Source organism: Gracilinanus agilis, chromosome 2 (assembly GCF_016433145.1).
Source record: "Gracilinanus agilis isolate LMUSP501 chromosome 2, AgileGrace, whole genome shotgun sequence".
NCBI classification, from domain to species: Eukaryota; Metazoa; Chordata; class Mammalia; order Didelphimorphia; family Didelphidae; genus Gracilinanus; species Gracilinanus agilis.
Window position 1 is genome coordinate 364,850,471 of NC_058131.1, and position 20,178 is coordinate 364,870,648.

Below are 20,178 nucleotides of genomic sequence, written 5' to 3' on the forward strand. Positions count from 1 at the left end.
TTGAGATGTAAATGAAGTGACAAGATATTAAGTTGGAAGCGAAAGATAATCTTTTTTATCAGAATGTGATTATGTTGGTGGCTCTGAGATAGATGGTATAGGAGGAGGTCATTGGAGTATGGGAAAAAGAACATGATACAGAAGGAAGAGGCAGCGTCATATAGTAAAGAGAGTATTGGACTTCATGCCAGAAATATGGGGTTTAATACTACCACAGATAGCTGCCACCTTTGTGATTTTAACTTCTCTGAAGCCTAGTTTCTTTATCTATAAAATGGGCATAATAAAATAAAAAAGATCTGTAAAGTGCTTTGTAAACCTCAAAACCCTGTATAAATGCTAATTGTCACTAGTATTAATGTGTTCATAGGGTCATTTCTCAGAAAACTCAGGCAAATCCAAACTCTTTAAAGAAAGAGAGAATTTTAAAAGTATGATCTCTGATTGCATATAGATGCAAAATCTATATTCAATTGCTTACCATCTCAGGGAGTTGGGAAGAGAGGGGGAGAATTTTGTCTCAAAATTTTTAAAAGGTTAGAAAAAGGGGGGCAGCTGGGTAGCTCAGTGGATTGAGAGCCAGGCCTAGAGACGGGAGGTCCTAGGTTCAAATCTGGCCTCAGACATTTCCCAGCTGTGTGATCCTGGGCAAGTCACTTAACCCCCATTGCCTAACCCTTACCACTCTTCTGCCTTGGAACCAATACCCAAGACAGAAGGTAAGGGTTTAAAAAAAAAAAGGTTAGAAAAAGGTATGATTTCTTAAAACCATCTTTTCTTACACAACTCTAGGCATGGGGAAAAGGATATTTTCAAAGCCTAGTGAAGCAGAGTATGTAGGAGAAAGAGTGTTAATCTTGGAATCCTGTTGGATCCCGCCTCTAACCTTTACTAGTACATGCAACACAGGATGCTTCTTGGGGATGACAAGATTTATAGTGTACTAGAGTTGTAAAGAAAGTGCTTTTAAACCATAAAGCACTATAGAAATGGAAGAGTAATTAGTTTTGTTCCTCTCTTTTTTTTTAACCCTTACTTTCTGCCTTAATAATGAGTCTAAGACAGAAGAGCAAGTACTAGGCAAATGGGATAAAGTGACTAGCCTAGGATCACACAGCTAAGAAACATCTGAGGCCAAAACTGAACCCAGATCCTGCCAGCTCCAAGCCTGGCACTTTACCCACTGTGCTACCTAGGTGCTTCCTTCCCTTCTCTTTATGAGCTTTTAAGAGAGAATCTTCTTTTGTTGAAGTACATGCTCTGCCAAGAATACCATGCTCTTAGGCCTCTTGGGGTCACTTTCCAAACTGATAAATGTTCTAACATGTCCCACCATACCTTCCTAATGGGTTAGTATTTGCCAGATTAATTTTTCCCTCTTATTTAATTATGATCCCATCTCTTCTACCTTTATAAGTCTAATTTCCCAAATCTGAACAGCAATCCACACATACTTCCCCTTTCATTACTCCTATTACCAAATTTGATTTTGAAAGAAAAAGTCTTTAAGTGATAAGAAGCTACTGCCTTCTGCTTCTGGCTGTTGTGTTTGATGATATAAGAAATAATGAATCCATTTGGCTTAACAACTGGAACATAATGCCTGATGTTCTATGACCCACTTAGAAGCTTTCTCTCCTTCTGGTTAATGCATTGCATTCTGCATTAATGTAGAATAAAGTGGATGTTTAGCTTAGCCTGAATTTCCACATTCCTGTTTCCTCGAAAGGAAGAGGCCAGTCTCTGAAATAAACTAGAACCATCAGGGTTCAGATGGGCAGACAGGCAAGCAAGACTTTCTCTGCTCATGTTGTGCCCTGTGCTAATCCCTTACATCTTACCCAGAGGGGTAGAGATTTCCAAGTCCTGTGACAGCCATTGTTATGATCTGTCTGTCCCTACCTTAAGAAATGCAACCCCAAACCAGGATAACACAATTTTTTTTCAGAAACTTAATGGTTCTCTTTCCTTTTGCATTTTGTTAGTAATAGACATTTGTCTGATTTCAGAATTAAAATTCATTGTTCACACTCCTACCATAGACTGAAGAAGATGAAATTAAACCTGGCTGTGTGGCCACTTTTGCCTAGCTTCCTTTTGTTTAGTACTCACTGGAGAAAGAGGAGATTGGCACTAAAATTAGGTCTTGCATTGTCTGGGGACGTCACTTATCCAGTCTTCTCCCTTGTTATTTGGATTGGCTCTGCCTGCTATGGCCTCTGAGTGAAGACATATCCTCTAAGTGCCAATTTGCTCTAGGTGCCTTGGGCTCATTTATAGATCGGTTCTTTTTTTTATGTCTTTCCTCTCCTATTATTTTTTTTCTTCACCTTTTTATTGGGAGCCTGGGCTCTCAGACAAAATGAGCTAAAAATCATGGGTAGAAGCTGTTTCAAGTCTGAGATGTGATAGGATTCAGGTGCCTGCTTTGGGCAGGGTATACCACTACCACAGACACCACCACCTCTGCCTCCCAAATATTATCATTAGCAAGCATTTTCAGCATCTTCTCGAGATGCAACCCTGAGTCTCACTCGAGATAATGCTAAATATTCAAACATTCAAAAATTTAAGCTAGAAGGGACCTTAGAAGTCATCCTATCCAGATGGGGAAACTGAGGTACAGAGAGATTAAGTGATTTATCCAAAGTCATACAGTTAGTAAGTACCAGTGCTACAGTTCTCAGTTTGAACCCCATTCCTCTGTCTCCAAACCCCAGTGTGCAGGAAATGACTAGATTATCCCAAAAGTTTTAGAGCAGAGTGTACCCTCAAGGCTTGTATTTCAGTAAGACTTTTGGAATATCCTGTGTGTAATGTCAGGCGGTTTAGTCTCTAAATTCAGAGAAAGGTGAATAATTAGTGTAATATCCTGCTTAACTCAAGATATGAGAATGAGTTCTAAACCAGTGAGTGAAGGAGTTTAGGGATGAAAAAAAAAATACTAAGATCCCTTTTGGATTCTTTGATCTATACCTGGATAAAAGATATTCCCTCTGGATCAGTGCTAAAGAAAATGGCATGAGAAAATGGGCAATAAAAATCAGTGAGCCATAAATACCAAGTGTTTTAAGTAAGTAAGGCTTTTTCAAGAAATTGCCATTATGATTGGACAGTTTATAAAATGCTGGGTTTTGCCATAGAGTACTAATGAGTAAATTTGGCATTCTTGAGTTCCAGTGGAGTTCTGTGGTATGGGTAGAGAGCTACAGAAGGGGAAATAGCCCTGTACCATACTACCCCAGCTAACTTGACAGCTCCTTGAAGGGGGAGAGTATGAACAACATTACTCTTATTTTCCACAAAGCTCAGCAGAGGATTGAATATATAATCTAGTCAGTGACCTGCTCAGTTGACTAGTTAATTGACTGCTCAGTACAGACATATCTAAGCACTCAGCCCTTAATCCATTCATTCTTACCCTGTACATTTGGGAAGGAATTCATCCCCATCAATGGGTGCCACACTGTTTCCTTTGGGTATCTATTGCCAGATGGGTAAAAACTGAAAATAAAAACAGCATCTGGTGGGTGGGAAATAATTGGATGTTTCCACGAAGGCAGTGTCTAAATGTTTGTGCTGTGTTGTGTGTCTTTAACCAGTGTATCTCATTGTTAGAGCCCAGTATCTTCAGTCTCTTTTGAACTGTCTATTTTTAGGGAGAAGGGGACCTCCTTAATATCTCTGAGGGTAATGATGCTACTTGGAGACTCCTCCCCCTAACTTCCAGGCAAACTTCACCGATTTGGGGGGAGGCCGGCTGCACCAGGGGAAGTTCATTTTTTTTTGACCCTTATATTCTGTCTTATAATCAATAATAGCATTTTCAGGCAGAAGAACAGTAATGGGGTTTAAGTGATTTGGCCATCATACAGCTAGGAAGTGTCTTTAGTCAAATTTGAACCTAGGCTCTCCTGACTCCAAATCTGGCTTTCTATCATACCCTGAGCTAACTAGCTAACCCCGAACCAGAAAGCTCTTACCCCCTTGCTGAGCTTTCAAGCCCCCGAACTGTGTAACCAAACACATAATCTCCCAAGCCTTTTGAGAGTCCAGCAAATTAAACTATATCCTAGTCCTCAGAAGAAACAACATTGGGAAGATACTTATCAGAATATAAAGTGCAGGTCCAGATAAAGGTCTTAAGAGCTCAGTGGGAGGATGAGGGCCAGGAGAGGACTCTCAACCATTTAGCACTGTGGTTTTATTTCCCCTATAGTCAGTTTTCCTGCAGGAACCAAATTTCACATTTCTCTGTTTCCTTAGGCCCTGATCCGGTTGCCACCCTACATTTCTCAGTGTGATGAAGTACTTCAATTCTTTGAAACAAGACCTGAAGATCTGAATCCTCCTAAAGAGTAAGTTGCTTTGTGGATGTCCAGTTGACTTTCCTTTCAGGAATATCCATTGCAATTCTGGAGACAACCACATTCAAGCTTCTCCCTATATTCTGACCATAAATGCCAAGGCATCCCAAGATAGTGAGCAATCTTATGCCATTCTAGGAAGCATATAAAATTTGAATTAAGAATATACCAGGGTTCAACTAGGTGCCTCAATAGATAGTCAGGCCTGGAGACAGGAGGTCCTAGATTCAAATGTGGCTTCGGATACTATCTACCTTTGTGACCCCGAGCAAGTCACTTAACCCCCATTGCCTAGCCCTTACCATTCTTCTGCCTATAAAATGAATACATACTTTTGATTCTAAAACAGAACATAAGCATTATTTTAAAAACACGTACCCAAAGCTTATACCGTGAAACTGCAGATAAAATAAATGTAGTACAAGAATGACACAAAACACAACACTTTTAAAAAAGCCTTTCATAAAAAGAAAAAAAGAAAATATGGGGAAAACAATGTCTTTCGAAGAGATAAGATAGTTGGGAAAGCAAAGAGATGAAGTGACAACCTAGAAAGGAATAGGGAGCTGCTAGTAGGCCTGGAAAAATAGGAGGGAAAAAAACAGAGAGAAACTTTAGTTCCATGCTAGGTTTAAATGACTCTTCTGTGCACCAGCACAAATGCCTAAAAGCTCAAGTTAGCTTGAACTCAATCAAAAGGTGGAGAGAGAGGCGTGGGATATTGGCAGACCCTTCTGTGCTTAAAGAGTATTGGACTGTAATAGCCTCCTCTGCTGAAAATCTGTTTCCTGCTCAGAGAGAAAGCAATCTTCTTTGGTTGGATTGGGGAGTGGGTGGAGAGGAACAGCACCAGGATCTGAAAACCACTGGACAAGAAGCCCAAATGTCATGCTTTTGTCCATCTTCCCAGGGATTCTTAAAGTCTTCAGTCCTTTAGGTCCCTTAAGAACCCTGATGTGAGCAAAGAAGTTCACCTTGCAAAAAGAATATTTATTATGGGCCCAAAATTTAATCATTAGTAGTTTTATTATAGTCTCCAAAATTATTTTGTTCCCACCTTTTACTGAGTTGTCATCCTTTCCCATTTTTTCCTTCAAAATAGAGTGATTTAAAAATGGCAAAGGGCAGATTACAGACTCAAGAGAGAATCTCAAAAGTCTTAGAGCTAAGCCCTGCTGAAATGTTCCAACTTCTCCCCAAACCCAACCTCTTCCTCCTAATGTCATTTCTACTTGCATTTTTCTCATTTAAAATAAAGATAATAAAGGGGATAAAGAAGGGATACATTAAGAAATGTATGATATATACAAAAACAAAATGTATCCAGAAAAACAATATTTTAAATAAACTAAAGATGAAAAACGGTGTTGCATAGGTGGCTAGAGAGCTGGCCTTGAATCCAGTAAGCTCTGGATTTAAGTCCTGACACTGAAACATACTAGCTGTGTGACCCTGAGCAAACCACTTGACTTTTCACTGTAATGGGCAACTCCCTAAGGTTGCAGAATAGTTACTGCTCTGCTTAGGTCAAGGGAGTTCTTGACACCAATATAATTTCATGTCCAGACCAAAAATAATTTTTTCAAAAAGGGATAATAATACTCATGTTATCAACTTCACATTGTGGTTTTAAGAATCAAATAAGATATTAGATATGAAAGCATCATCAAAAGTGTCCATTGCTAGTGCTCTCCCCTAGGGGAAACTAGGTGGATCTTGGAGTCAGGAAGACCTAAATTCAAAAATGCCCTCAGATACTTATTAATTGTGTGACCCTAGGAAAGTCACTTAACCCTGTTTGCCTCAGTTTTCCCATCTGTAAACTTAGCTGGAGAAGGAAATGTCAAACCACTTCAATTTCTTTTCCAAGAAAATCCCAAAATGGGTCGGAAACAACTGAAAAAAGACTGGACAACAACAGAACCCTCCCCTGCTCAAACAGGACTCCATAGCTGACTCTCCTTCCCTTCCGGCTTTCACCTTTTTCATTGGCATGTCTTGAAAACCCCAAAACATGAACAGAATGACCCACTAGAAGCACATGGTTCAGAGAATTGTAGTATTTGGAAGTGGAAGAGAGATCTCAGAAATCATCTAGACCTCATCTTAAACTTTATTGAGTACCTCCTGTGTTCTAGGCACTGTGCCTCATTTTATACCTGAACAAATAGAGGTTTAGAAAGGTACAATTTCTAGGAAATAGCAGAACTTGGATTCAAACACAGGTTTTCTTACCCTAAATCCACTGTTCTTTTCAAAGTGTAAAAGGGAGGGGAAATGGTCACTAGAAAAAGCCACTAGAAAAGGAAGCTATTTTCTGGCTTTGGGGTACCTAAGATATTTATTTATAAGCTCTTATTCCAGCCAAATGCCCAAATGCTTATCTAAGCTCACATCCAAAATGCTAATTATCCCAAGTCTCTGACTCTCTCCCCCTGGTGAAAATTGGCTTTAAGCTGGTCCACAAGTTCCACGGGGGACATTGTACCACATGATGAATAGTGGTAGAAAATGGTCTGACTCAGCTGTCTGTGATACAGTGGTTCTAAGGTTTGTGTGGATGTCATCATTCATAAATAAGATAAACTTCTTTCTCCAGGAAATTGAATGGAAGCCAACACTTAAAAGGAATCGGAAGATCAAGAACTCTTTTTTTCATTCATTATTTCTTCCTTTATTCAGAAGTGCTGGCAGAGAAGAGACTAGGTCAGCACATTCCATGCTCAGCTGCATTGCTGGTTTTGCTTTGGATTTCTCCCCTCAGTTGATGGAGGACTTGTATCCATCCTGAAGGGTGGAAAACGCTTGTGTTGGAAAGGGCTTTGGCTTGGCAGGAGAGGAAGATCCAGTGAGAGCAAATGAATTCAGCTGCATGAAACTAAATACATATGAGGTTGATGTAAAGGGAGTGAGAAAAATGGGTGGGATTCATCTGCGAAGACTTTTTGGAAGAGCAATGGAATTGGCGTCCAAGGACCTGGGTTCAAAGCCTGGTTCCAAGGGGGCAGTTAAGTGATTCAGTGGATAGAGAGCCAGGATTCAAATTTGGCCTCAGACACTTCCTAGCTGTGTGACTCTGGGCAAGTCACTTAACCCCTATTGTTTAGCCACCCTTCTGCCTTGAAATTGATATACAGTATTGATTCCAAGATGGAAGGTTAAGGAGTTTGGGGGGTTTTTTTTGGTTTTTTTCGGTTTCTTTTTTTTTAAACAAACAAATAAATCCCAGTTTTACTATTTGCCAGCTATATAAATTTAAGGAAATTCAACTTTCTGGACCTCGGTTTCCTCATGTATAAAATCAAAGCATTGCACTAGTTGATCAATGGAGGTTGTTTCCAAAACTTAAATCTTGTGAGGGGGCATTGTAGTAGGGTTTTGGCAGGAGAAAAATATAGGTTGGGGAAGGTTTAAACAAAATGTCTGAACTGAGACTGAGACTAAAGCCAGCAGTTGCAATTGCTTATCTAGAATACAGATTTTGAGCCTAAATTTCCCATTCTGTTTAAGAAGTAGTGAGAATATTAAAAAAGTAAGAAAGAAACAGTTAAGTGTGCAGGGCTCAGACAGTTGGTGGAGTCTCTTAAAGGCTGTGCTTCTGCATTAAGTAGGAGGGAATTGGAGCTCTTTATAGATTTCTGAGCAGACGTGTTCTCCTGGCTGCTTCTTCAAAGTTGATGTTGCATATGATAAAGATTAGGAAAAACTGGCAAAACCCAGCCACACGTGTACTTGACATGTAGGAGGATAGATCTATGAGCCCACTTGATTCTAAAGAACCATAACTAAGGAAGCATTTCCAGGTTTAGGAGCCCCACCTCCTCCAATCTCTTTCACCATCTTTTTCACTCTACAGTACAGCTCTTTGGGTGGGAAGTATCCCATGAGTCATGTAGTCCCTAACATGCATTGGGGTTAGTCCAGCGTGACTACCGCCTTTAAAGACAAGTGTATGGATTACTTATATGGTGGATTCAGCCTTTGAGCATGTGCTCCATCTCCATGGCAGCTTTTTCAAAATGCCAGCAGATTAAGAAGGACATCGTTTGGGGATTCATTCTTGGATTTCTTACTGATGTGCTGGCTGAAGTTCTTCATCAGCAGTGTGCTCCTCAGCCTAAGCCCCTCTCAGGATTTATCCTTAGTGGTTTCCTCTTTCCAAAGAACCCACGTGCCTCCTTGACCAGTGATTTCTCTAAGAAATTCAGCTTTGCAAGATGAAACACCAGCATGAGGGGTATAGAAACATCAAGGGATTTTCTGAGGTCTTTTCTATCCAAAGCAGCCTCAGAATTCCAAGATATCTTGGAGACTTCTGCTGTTTTTTCTCTAGAATGCAAAAACTGTTACTAAATTAAAAAACTCATCATTTATACACAACACATGCTGACTTACTATTCTTCTCCCTCCCATCTCTGCTTTTTTTCTATACAGGGAACATATTGGAAAGAAGAAATCTGGTAAGAATGAAATTTTCTTCCCCTTTTATGCCATTGAATTATCTCTCCAGATTCTTGCATATGCTCCTGGCCTTGGAATCTGAGGATCTGAGTGTGAGTCTTAGTTCTAATCTTTATTAACTGTACAACCCTGGAGAAGTCACTTAACCTCTCTGATCCAAATTGTCCTCTTCTATAAAGTGAAGATATTAAGTAATACTTGCACTCTGACAGCTTCCACCAAAGTCCTATACCAATACCTCCTCATGGCATGGAAACGAGGGACCCAGGGTCCTTGAAAGTTATGACAGCCAATTGTAAGCCCAGGAAGGTCTTACAAAGCCAGAGGTCTTTGAGTTTGGGCCCAGCAATGGCCTGGATATCTTGCCATCTGAGTCTAAGAACAGAAAGGATTCCTCATTAGACTGACTGCAAAGTGATGGATTATTTTGGACATGGTAACTCTCTAAGATGATTTAGGTCCTAGCTATGTGACCCTGGGCAAGTCACTTAACTCCCATTGCCTAGCTCTTATCACTTCTGCCTTAAAACTAATACACAGTGTTGATTCTAGAATGGAAGGTAAGGGTTGTTTTTTTGTTTAAGATAATTTGGGAAGGAATAAAGGAGTTGTGATATGTAGTAGTGGAAGGAGCACTCAACCCAGTGAAGGAGGAGGGCTCCCCAAGTGTCTCATATGTCAAAAGGTTGTTTTAAAGAAAGCCATTTGTAAGTTCTTTAAAGCCCTCTGGAAATGTTCTCCTCACTCTCACCAACAATGGTACATCTCATCCCTTCAGTCTTGTTCCAGAGGGAAATGGACTACCTCAGGAGATACTGAGATCCCCCTCCCCAAAGACTGTCAGGCAGAGGCAGCTCCTTCTCTCCCCAGAATCAACATTTTAAAATTTATAGCTTTCTTTACTCTTCTCTGGATGCTCAGCTCTCTAGTGAGGGAAACAACAGAGAAAGGAAAGGACATAGAGTATGTAAACCAGGGCATTCTACTTTCAGGCTTGGGAGCCATCACAATATGAGAATTTCTTGTAATGATTCTCACACTTGTAATGGAGAGTGTGTTGGAACTGGAGTTGGGAAGATCTGGGTTCAACTCCCACCTTAAACATTTACTGGTTGCATAACTATGGGACTAGTTTCTCAGACTCTCCAGGCTGAAATTTCTCATCCAATAAAATGATGAGTTGGGCTAAATGGCCTCTAAGGTGTCTTCCTGACTGGGCCATTTGATGCCTAGGTGACTTGGAGCCAGTTATTTTACCTCTTTGGACTTCAGTTTATTCTTCTGTAAAGTGAAGGGATTGGACCAAATCAGTGATCCCAAAGTGGGCACTACCACCCCCTGGTGGGTGCTTCAGCGATCCAGGAAGGCGGTGATGGTCACAGGTGCATTTATCTTTCCTATTAATTGCTATTAAAATTTTTTTAATTAATTTCCAGGGAGCTAAGTAATATTTTTTCTGGAAAGGGGGCAGTAAGACAAAAAAGTTTGGGAACCACTGAACCAAATGATCCCCAAAATCCCTTCCAGTTTTAAATCTGGTGGTTCCATATCACGGAGATTAGTTTTCTCCATAGTTTGCAGTTGTGCATGTCTACCTTCCAATATTCTGAATTCAGCATCTCTGGTTTCTTGAGCCACTCCTGAGTGGAAAGATTGTGGTCCCCAGTGCTTTTTAAAAGACTTAAGGTTGTCCCTGGAAAGAAGATATGAACTAAATCTAGCATTTTAAGGGTTGGAAGGAACTACCCAAAGACCCAAAGCCTGGAATTAACTCCTACCTCTTCTCACCAAGGTCTGTTTACAGCTCTCCTTTTCTGGTTTAATAGGTACTTGGGGGAGCTTGGCATCCTGCTAAAGCTACAAATAGCCACTGGACCCATGGATAATTATATAGGCCCTTGAAGGGAGTAGAAAATAGGAGGCCATTTCATCCTTCCTGAGATGGCCAAAAGGCCTATGTTTTTTACTATAGCGAGGATCTTGTCCCCGGAAGGAACCAGTGGGAGGAATAAAAAGGAAGGAGAATCAGCTTGGGTAAATAAAGGTGATGTGTCTGCATGGAAGGAACCTGTTTTTTCCAAGACAATGATGAAGGCCCTCACCTAGAAGGGACAGAGGAACGTGTAATTAGTGATAACTCGGACTACTTTATTTTGCTGCAATACTTGGAAAAGTTTATATAGTCTTGACCACAGCTTTCAAAATCAGAGCTGAGCAGCCTCTTAATTATTCTTCTTACTTCTACCTTAAAATTTGTCCATTCTTTAGGACAAGCTGAGGAGTGCGTGCAGATGTTTTAGAGCCATTTAAGGTTCAAAACCTCTGAACATCTTCTTGCTTTAAGGAACCAAAGATAATTAAGTTGGGAAAAATTCCCATGTCTACAGTTCCTTTCCATCAATTTCCCTCTTCCAATACTTTGGCTAGGCTAGTCTTATGAACTGTCAAGCTGTTAGATTTACCCTAATTCTACTAGAGAAGAGGATCCCACAATCTAACAGGGATCCTGATCATTTTATTTAGCAATTTTTTATGTTTCTTGTTTGGACCATCCAGAATCAGCATTCTCTGGGTTTTTAGTACATTTTAGCACCCCAGATATTATTCTTTACTCGGCTATTGTTTGCTTTCCAGAACTGATATTTTCTAGCAAAATTGTCAGTAGAGCAAAGTGAATCCTCTACTTGCCATTATCCTACATTATAAAATTTGTGTTGCTTTCAAAAGAAGTGTCAACGTCAGCTATGTGGCACATTATAGAGAGAGAGCCAGACCTGGAGTTGGGAGGAGCTGAATTCAAACCTGGCCTCAGACATGTCCTAGCTGTGTGACCCCTAAGAAAGTCACATAATCCCATTTATCTAACCCTTACCCTTCCACCCTAAAGTTCTTACTAGGACAGCAAGAAAGAGTTTAAAAGTTAATTTTTTTTTTTTTAAATACAGAAGTATCAAACACTGTGGCCTATAACATCCCCAAGTAAGGCCAAACCAGATTAAAACGTAATTGAGGGAGCAGCTGGGCAGCTCAGTGGATTGAGAGCCAGGCCTAGAGATAGGAGGTCCTAGGTTCAAATCTGGCCTCAGACACTTCCCAGCTGTGTGACTCTGGGCAAGTCACTTAACCCCCATTGCCTACCCTTACCATTCTTCTGCCTTGGAGCCAATATGCAGTATTGACTCCAAGACGGAAGGTAAGGGTTTTAAAAAAAAAGTAATTGAGAAATATTTGACAAAAATAAAAGTACACTTTGGAAAACTTATGTGGAAATTTGTTATTATGTGCAATTGGGAAAATGAATAAATAAAAATAAAACCACAACAGAACATAGGTAATATTAATACATGGTCTTCTAAGTCAATATACAGCCCTCAGGGATCCTTATTTACGGTTTAGTGACTCTGCTCCCATTTGCTTTAGAAGATCTTTGTTATCAAAGGTACTGATACTATCTACACTAATTCAGATCATAACATCATTATACTTTGACAGATAGTATTCTTGAGAGGCAGAGCCCACTCTCTCTCCCCAGTTACCACCTAGTGGCCAGTCTTCAGATTCTGAATCCTTCTCCTCACCCAGCTTGAAAGGCCCTTGAAGGACAAACATGACCATACTCAAAGTCCTTCCAGTTTGGTAGCACCTTCTAGAGCTGAGCTCCAACTGACACAGCCTGTGGGGGACTTGGGGTCATCTCCGTATCATAATGAATCTTTGAGGGGGCTTCAGTGGAAGGGAGAACAGGGATTTGTTGAATAGGGATTATATTGGCCAGTTCCAGGCATGCTCAGAAATATTTTGCCTACCAGGAGGTGCTTTGCAACATTTCCCAACTCTAAAATCTCCCCATTGCTATTATGCCTTGTCCTTTTCCTTACCCCATCTTAAACCCCTATCTCCCTGTTCCTGCTTTTCCAGAGGAGTATATCCCATGCCACCTTCCCCCAAATATGTGTGTATGTTTTCTTTTTAAACCCTCACTTTCTGTCTTAGAAACAACTCTAAGACAAAAGGACAAGAGCTAAACAAGCAGGGACTAAGTGAGCTGCCCAGGGTCACACAGTTAGGAAATGTATAAGATCAGATTTGAACCTAGGTCCTCCTGATTTCAGATCTGGTGCTGTATGCACTCTGCTCCCCTATTTGCCCCCTGAATGAATTTATATGTGTATGTGTGTGTACACATATGGGTATGTATATATGTATACACACACATATCTATTTGTAGATTTCTAGATTCTTCAGCTTTTATCCAAAAGGATGCAGTGAGCTGTATTTGGGAGCTTGCTGGCAATATTACACTTCACAGTCAAGCACTTCTGCCTAAAGTGGACCCCGATCTTAAAATTACTTTGGTTGAGGCTCCTTGACTAGGGTAAAAGAAAGATTCTCTTCTCTCATCTGTAAGTTCTGTAAGTAGTGGATAGAGTGCCTAGAATTAGAACCATCTGGGTTCACTGTCCATGTCCCATACATTCTGGCTGTTTGCACTTAACCCCTTAGTGAGCCAGTGTGATAATTGGATTAAGTCTACACTGCCCATCTTTAGATTTAATCACCAAAGGTGAGAGCACCTCCAATTTGTAACCCAATTGGTAAGGTGTGCTAGAGTGGGTGACGAATCAGAGTCAACTGACTGCCCCTACAAGAAGCATCTATTGTGATTGGACAGGCAAAGTAGGAGGGAGGCATAGGAAGTGATGCATAAGTGACCCCTTTAAAAAGAGGGAGTGGAGTGGGGAGAGGTGCTTCTGGTGAAGAGGGCGGCTGGTGAAGGAGGTCTTCTAGCTCTTTTGGTCCATGGAGGTGGTGAGTTTAAAGACTGACTGAATCTTCCTGAACTTCTTTTAAGGAACTTCCTTAATAGACTCTGTGAATGAAGCTTTGCTTCATTCACCTCTGGGCCTCTGGCCCTCTGATTCTTGGCTGAGGGTTAATTAGATCTACCTGGATTAATTAGAGAATCGTAGTAATTTACCTATTCTTATTTCCTTATTCCTCTCTCTCTTCTCAATTGTAAATAAACTTCCATAAAAGTCAATTTTGACTTGAGGTTATTCCTTAATTGGAGATTTTCCCCCTGGCAACCACCTTTTAATATATCAAACCCCAAAAACCCTTTATTCCCCTACACCAGGCAACTCTGAAGAGATAAGAATAGTTGTGGGATCTGCATTGGTGGATCTATTGCAACCTGGTGTTTCTCACTCTGATGAAATCATAGATCTGGACCAAAAAACACACCTCATGTATCAGTATAATAATAATGGAACTACCAGATCAGGGCAAAAATGGAGCTTCTGGCTTTCGCTGTAGTCGGTCCTCCCTTCTATTAGACCCCCTGATGTCAGAGAGTAACACATTAGGATGTGAAGGGAAGAATGCTGCCCTCACCTAGATCTAGGTACCCAGAGTCTGAGCTTCAATAGAGGCTTGGGCTGAGTTTCGAAAGGAACCGAAAGACTAAATTCTATGGATAAGGAGAAGGCATCATCTCACAAATGTCATCTCTAAATCTTGACCCCCTCTCCTTTTTTTCCATCTTCCTTCTCTCCCCATGCTCAGTGTCCATCTGAAATCCGCTCTCTGATTCACTCAAGCAAGGCATTAACAGGTCACATTTTCAGACTGTTTAGAAACATGCAAAAGTCCGCATAGTGTGATGCAGTGGTATCAAATGCAAATAGAAATGGAAATCCATTTCTGTTTCTAAACTCTACCTAACGATCTCTACTAGCTGCATGTTGACTCAGAAAACCACCTAGTTACATTATCTACATCCTATTGTATTTTGTTTCTTTGGTTAAATACTTCCCATCTTGCTACCCTGAGGAATGTTGCCTGTCACTTCATATTTTACCCTTTCCCTGTAGTGGATAGTTTGTTAGACCTAGAATCTGAATGACCTGGGTTCAAACTCCACCTTAGACCCTTACAAGGTATGTGATCCCGTTCAAAGCATTTCACTTCTATGTGTCCTAAGTCTTATCTAGAAGGATTAGTTGTGCTCTATTTGACCCCAGAGAGAAAGATTCAAAGGCAGTAGGTAGAAGTGGCAAAGGGGTGCATTTAGACTTGATGTAAAGAAAAAACTTCCCAACAATTTGCACTGTCCCAAAGAGGAATGGACTCCCTTCAGTAGAGAGCTTCAAACAGAGGCTGGAAAACCACTCCTCTGGGATGGCATAGTGGGAATTCCTTTCCTGATGTGGGTTGGATTAGACAGCAGTTCTTTGGCTAAGACACACAGTTGGCAGTCTTTGTTGGTGGAGGGAGTTGTTGAGGAGCTGATCAGATCACAGAATCTTTGCATATTTGCACAGAAACATTCACATGGAGTTGAAAACTCAAGTGTTACTTCTTCACTGGCTCAGTCCATTGATAAAGGTCTTGTCCAGTTCAGTTCAGGGCCATCGTACCAATATGAAATCTTTGTTTTTGGTAAATATGATGTTAGTTCAGGATGGAGAGTTTAAACTATGTTTTATTTTGAATGGATTTTTGCTTCCTTTGTTCTCCTCAATTAGAAACCCCTCCCTTCAAAAAAAGATGATCGTAGGGGTCCCTGGGAACTTTTTTCCCAAAATTAACACTAACATTAAGCTGAGGAGCATCTAGGTAATTCAGTGGATAAGAGTGGGAGGCCTGAAGATGGGAGATCTTGGGTTCAAATCCATTCTCAGACATTTCCTAGCCATGTAACCATGGACAAGTCACTTAACCCAGATTGCTTAGCTCTTAGAGCTCTTCTGCCTTGGAACTAATTTTTAGTACCAATTCTAAGACAGAAGATAAGGGTTTAAAAAAAATTAAGCTAGACAGACTATTTTCTCCAGTTCGTGACTGTGTTTCAGAAAACCTTTCTGACCCTTTCTGAGTTCCTAGGTATGACTGATCTCAGGAGGACATTCCTAGTATAAAGGAATAGGGTTACTGCCAGTGGGACAAAAGAAAAAAAAATCAGTGATTGCCTTAAAAAATGGTTATTATGGGGGGCAGCTGGGTAGCTCAGTGGATTGAGAACCAGGCCTAGAGACAGGAGGTCCTAGGTTCAAATCTGGCCTCAGACACTTCCCAGCTGTGTGACCCTGGGCAAGTCACTTGACCCCCATTGCCTACCCTTACCACTCTTCTGCCTTGGAGCCAATATACAGTATTGACTCCAAGACAGAAGGTAAGGGCCTTAATAAACAAACAAACGAATGAATGAATGAATAAACAAACAAATAAATAAATAAATAAATGGATGAGCAGGTGGATAGATAGATAGATAGATAGATAGATAGATAGATAGATAGATAGATAGATAGATAAAATAAATGATGGGGCAACTAGGTGGCTCAGTGAATAGAAAGCCAGGCTGGCAACAGGAGGTCCTGGGTTCAAATTTGACCTCAGATACTTTTTAGCTAGATGACCATGGGCAAGTCACTTAACCCCAATTGCCTAGCCCTTACTATCTTCTGCCTTGGAACAAAGAATTAGTATCGATTCTAAAACAGAAAGTAAGGGTTTGCTTTTTTTAAGTGGTTATAATGAATTTTTAATTTCCATAGACCTAGCATAGCCTCCATGTTTAACTCAGCAAAATGGACAATAAGTATATAAAAACATTTGCCTTTGCTCTCAGGTGCATTCTCTTCCTGTGGGGAAAATCCTAGTGGGGATATGCTACAAATAGCTCCTCAACTAGCATCTAATGCATTTATATTAGATATGTGGATACCAGAAGAACATAAAAATCACAACTCCCAAAAAAGTACAAGCTCACTATATTGGTATGTATATTTAGGTTCACTCAGGAACAGATGTTTGCTGGGTTGTTTTTGGTCTTTGTGAGCATACCCATGTGCACAGAAGTGCAAAGGCAGCAGGATTCTTGGGATTTTGAGTCCTATGTGTTGGGCTACACCCTTCAGAAGAAATGCATATTCAGGGGTCCGGCTCCACCTGTTGGGGTTATTCTAGGAAGTGATACCCTGCTCTGTGGTAGCCTAAGGCTGACAGCTGAACTCTTTCCATAACCTAACTTGAGGATAAAATACTAACCTCCCTCTCCCTCACATCTCCAGCCAAATGCCCTGCATTGGCCCCGAGTTACTGTAAGGCCTTCTTGGAAATTTCTATCTCCATTGCCTCCCTGCTTTGAGTGAGTAATAGTGGCCTGGGTTCTCTCAGGCGAACTGAGTTCCAGAGCTTTGGAGGGGAGATCCTGAGGAAATCAGCCCCTGGTTGTATAGGAAAGGGAAAGGTTAATGCTAGGGAGGATTGATACCTATGTTTTGGATTCACCATTGGTCTCCAAACAAAACCACATTCAACAATGCGTGTGACTTCATTTTTGGCCCTGAAATAGTAATAATAATTCTCATTGATACAGCATCAAGATGTACAGAGCTTTTTGTTCACGGCAATGCTGTGAAGTAGGTAATGCAAGTATTATCCCTGTTCTATAAGCAAGGAAACGGAGACCAAGAGATTAAATGGTTTGCCTGGTACCACATAACTAATAAGTATTGGAGGTATGATCAAAATCCAAGTCTCCTGATCCAAGCCCAGCATTCCTTTTGCTACTCTGCTCTGACTTTCTTGGAAAGACAGAGAGAGAGAATCACAAAAGGAGAAGGTGAAAGACAGAAAGGCAGATTCTAATCCTTATTTCCTTTCTTTTATTCCTGTTTTCTGCTTTCTCTTCACTTCTCTTTTCCCTCTCTTCCTTCATTCTTCTTTGCTACTATTTTTCATTTCTTTTTTCTCCATCTTTTATTCAGGGACATTAGCTCCCATGAGAAAAAAGAGATAATTTCCTCCAGAACTTCCCAGAAGAGAGATGTCACAGGAGCTCGAAACAGAAGACTGTCATAGTCTCCTACCACATTTGGATGATCTAAAAGGAGCTACACACACACTCACACACACACACACACACACACACACACACACACACACACACACACATATACACCCCCATACCCATGTTATGACCTTAAACTCTTTCTTCCACCCTCCTTTAGCCCTGAAGATTCTCTCTCCTCTCTCTACTATAGAGGTTTTTCTGAAATGTGATGTCACTTCAGTTTAAAGGAATCAGGATGAAAACAGTTAAGATCTTAGATACCAACCAACTTGACTTGGCCACCCTTTTCTCTATTCAAAATGTCACCCTTCCCCAGCTTCTCACTAGGGTCATAGACAACCCCCCTCACCACAAGGTGTTTACATTGGTCAAATAGGAAGCTTTATTTTGTTTTTCTTTTCCCACTTTCAGGAGGAGACTCAGCCTCAGTAGATCCAATGGTCCTGGAACAATATGTGGTGGTGGCAGATTACCAGAAACAGGAAAGTTCAGAGATCAGCCTGTGTGTGGGCCAGGTGGTAGACATCATTGAGAAGAATGAATCAGGTAAGACAGCTTTTCCTTACCCATACTATCTTGAGCCAATGCTTTGGGATGGCAGCTGGCAGGAAGGAGAATTGAGTTCCAGGATCCCATTCCAAGTGAGCCACACTGACCACTAACAACACTAGTGACCCATAATAAAGGTCGTTTTGTCAGAGTCACATGAACGTGGTAAGATGAAATAGCTCGACCATCTCAAAGAAAATCTGTTTTTTATTGCCAGCTTAGAACACCCAGAACATTTGATGTGACTAAATTTTCATGGAGTTCCCGGTTTTTATGGAGTTAGTGATTTCAGCCCAGTTTTTAGCTGGCCCATATTCATAGTTTAGAAACCGGGTTAGCTAGAAATAGCCCCCTTTTTAGCCTTAGCATAAGAAGGGTTGATGGGCAGTACTTATCAAGCATTATAGCAGGGCTCCTCAGTAGCATAGTGGATAGAGCGACGAACCTAGAGTCAGGAGGACTTGGGTTCAGACCCTTCCTAGCTATGTGGTACTAAGTAAGTCACTTAGCCCCAGTTTCTTAACCCTTGCTACTCTTCTGTCTTAAAATTGCTGCAAAGATGAAAGGTAAGGGTTTTAAAAAAAACATAATAGCAGACATTAGGGCAGGACAAAAGGAGGGGAGACACCCAGGAGCCAGAAGAGGTAAAAAATCTTTTAATGGAAGAATAAAATATACAAAAGATTCAGGATGTTTATTATGGCTAAAGTCTGTAGTTGGCCAGTTAAGAAAATATCCCAAAAGACTGACTAAGAACCATATGTTGCTAATATTTCTCTAGTGCTTACCAGGTACCAGGCACTATGCTAAACATTTTACATTTGTTATCTCATTTGGGGCTCACAACAACCCTGAGAAGTAGGTGTCATTATTAGCATCCCCATTTTACAGAGGAGGAAACTAAAACAGAGGTTAAGTGACTTTCCCAAGGTCACATAGCTAATAAGTATCTGAGACTAGATTTAAACTGAGGTTCATGAGAAGAAAAATCTTTTTCTCACGTTTTCTGGATGATATAAACATTGGCTAAGATACTAATTGGCACCATTAGCCAAGTAAATTAGGATTGCATATATCCTAAATCTGTGATGAATGTTAGCTCGTAAATATGACTGTCATTAATATTAACATAGATGCATATATAAGCAAAGATATCACTAACCACAGTTGTTCAAAATAATCATGTCTTTAGTCTCAGCGATTAAAAATTACCTAGTACAGTAAAGAGGACAAGTGAGCTCTTCCCAAAAAAGGATGGTTTGTGTCTTGTTACCTTGGCTGAAACTGATACACAGAAAGAAGCCTGGGTGACTCAGTAAATCTAATGTAGCAGCAGAATTAGATCGCTATCCCAGCTTCTTTCCAACTTTTTGCATGGCACATTCTTGCCCCACTCATCAGCATCAAATGCTCATTATCAACTACAATTTCCAACATTGTCTTTATCAAACTGGAGTATATCTTTGAGTACGGAAGGCAGGCTGTTATAGTTGGCTTGTAGCTAGGTGATTCAGTGGATAGAGTGCTGGACCTGAAGTCAGGAAGACTCATTTTCCTGAGTTCAAATCCAGCTTCAGACATTTACTAGCTATGTGGCCCTGGGCAAGTTAACCTTGGTGACCTGTTTCCTCACCTGGAAAATGAGCTGGAGAAGGAAATGGCAAACCACTCCAGTATCTCTGCCAAGAAAACCCCAAATAGTTACAGACTCTAAACAATCACCCTAGTGCAGATATTAATAATATGGAAATAGGTCTGGATCAATGACACATGTAAAACCCAGTGGAATTGCTCCTTGGCTACGGGAGGGGGAGAGAAAGAACATGAATCATGTAACCATGAGAAAATATTCTAAATTAAGTAATTAAATACAATTTTTCAAATAAAAAGAAAACCCCAAATAGGGTCACAAAGAGTAAGACATGACTGAAAAAAGACTAAACA

The 20,178-nt window shown here is 40.6% G+C and overlaps 1 protein-coding gene across 1 annotated transcript in view; it reads left to right on the forward strand.

The window, feature by feature from the left end:
* Positions 1-20,178, forward strand: part of SH3PXD2B (SH3 and PX domains 2B) — a 95,224-nt gene that overhangs the window by 48,985 nt on the left and 26,061 nt on the right. The window contains exons 5-7 of the mRNA XM_044659836.1: positions 4,267-4,358; positions 8,802-8,827; positions 18,097-18,231. Coding sequence (XP_044515771.1) covers positions 4,267-4,358; positions 8,802-8,827; positions 18,097-18,231 — 253 coding nt within the window. The remainder of the gene's footprint in view (positions 1-4,266; positions 4,359-8,801; positions 8,828-18,096; positions 18,232-20,178) is intronic.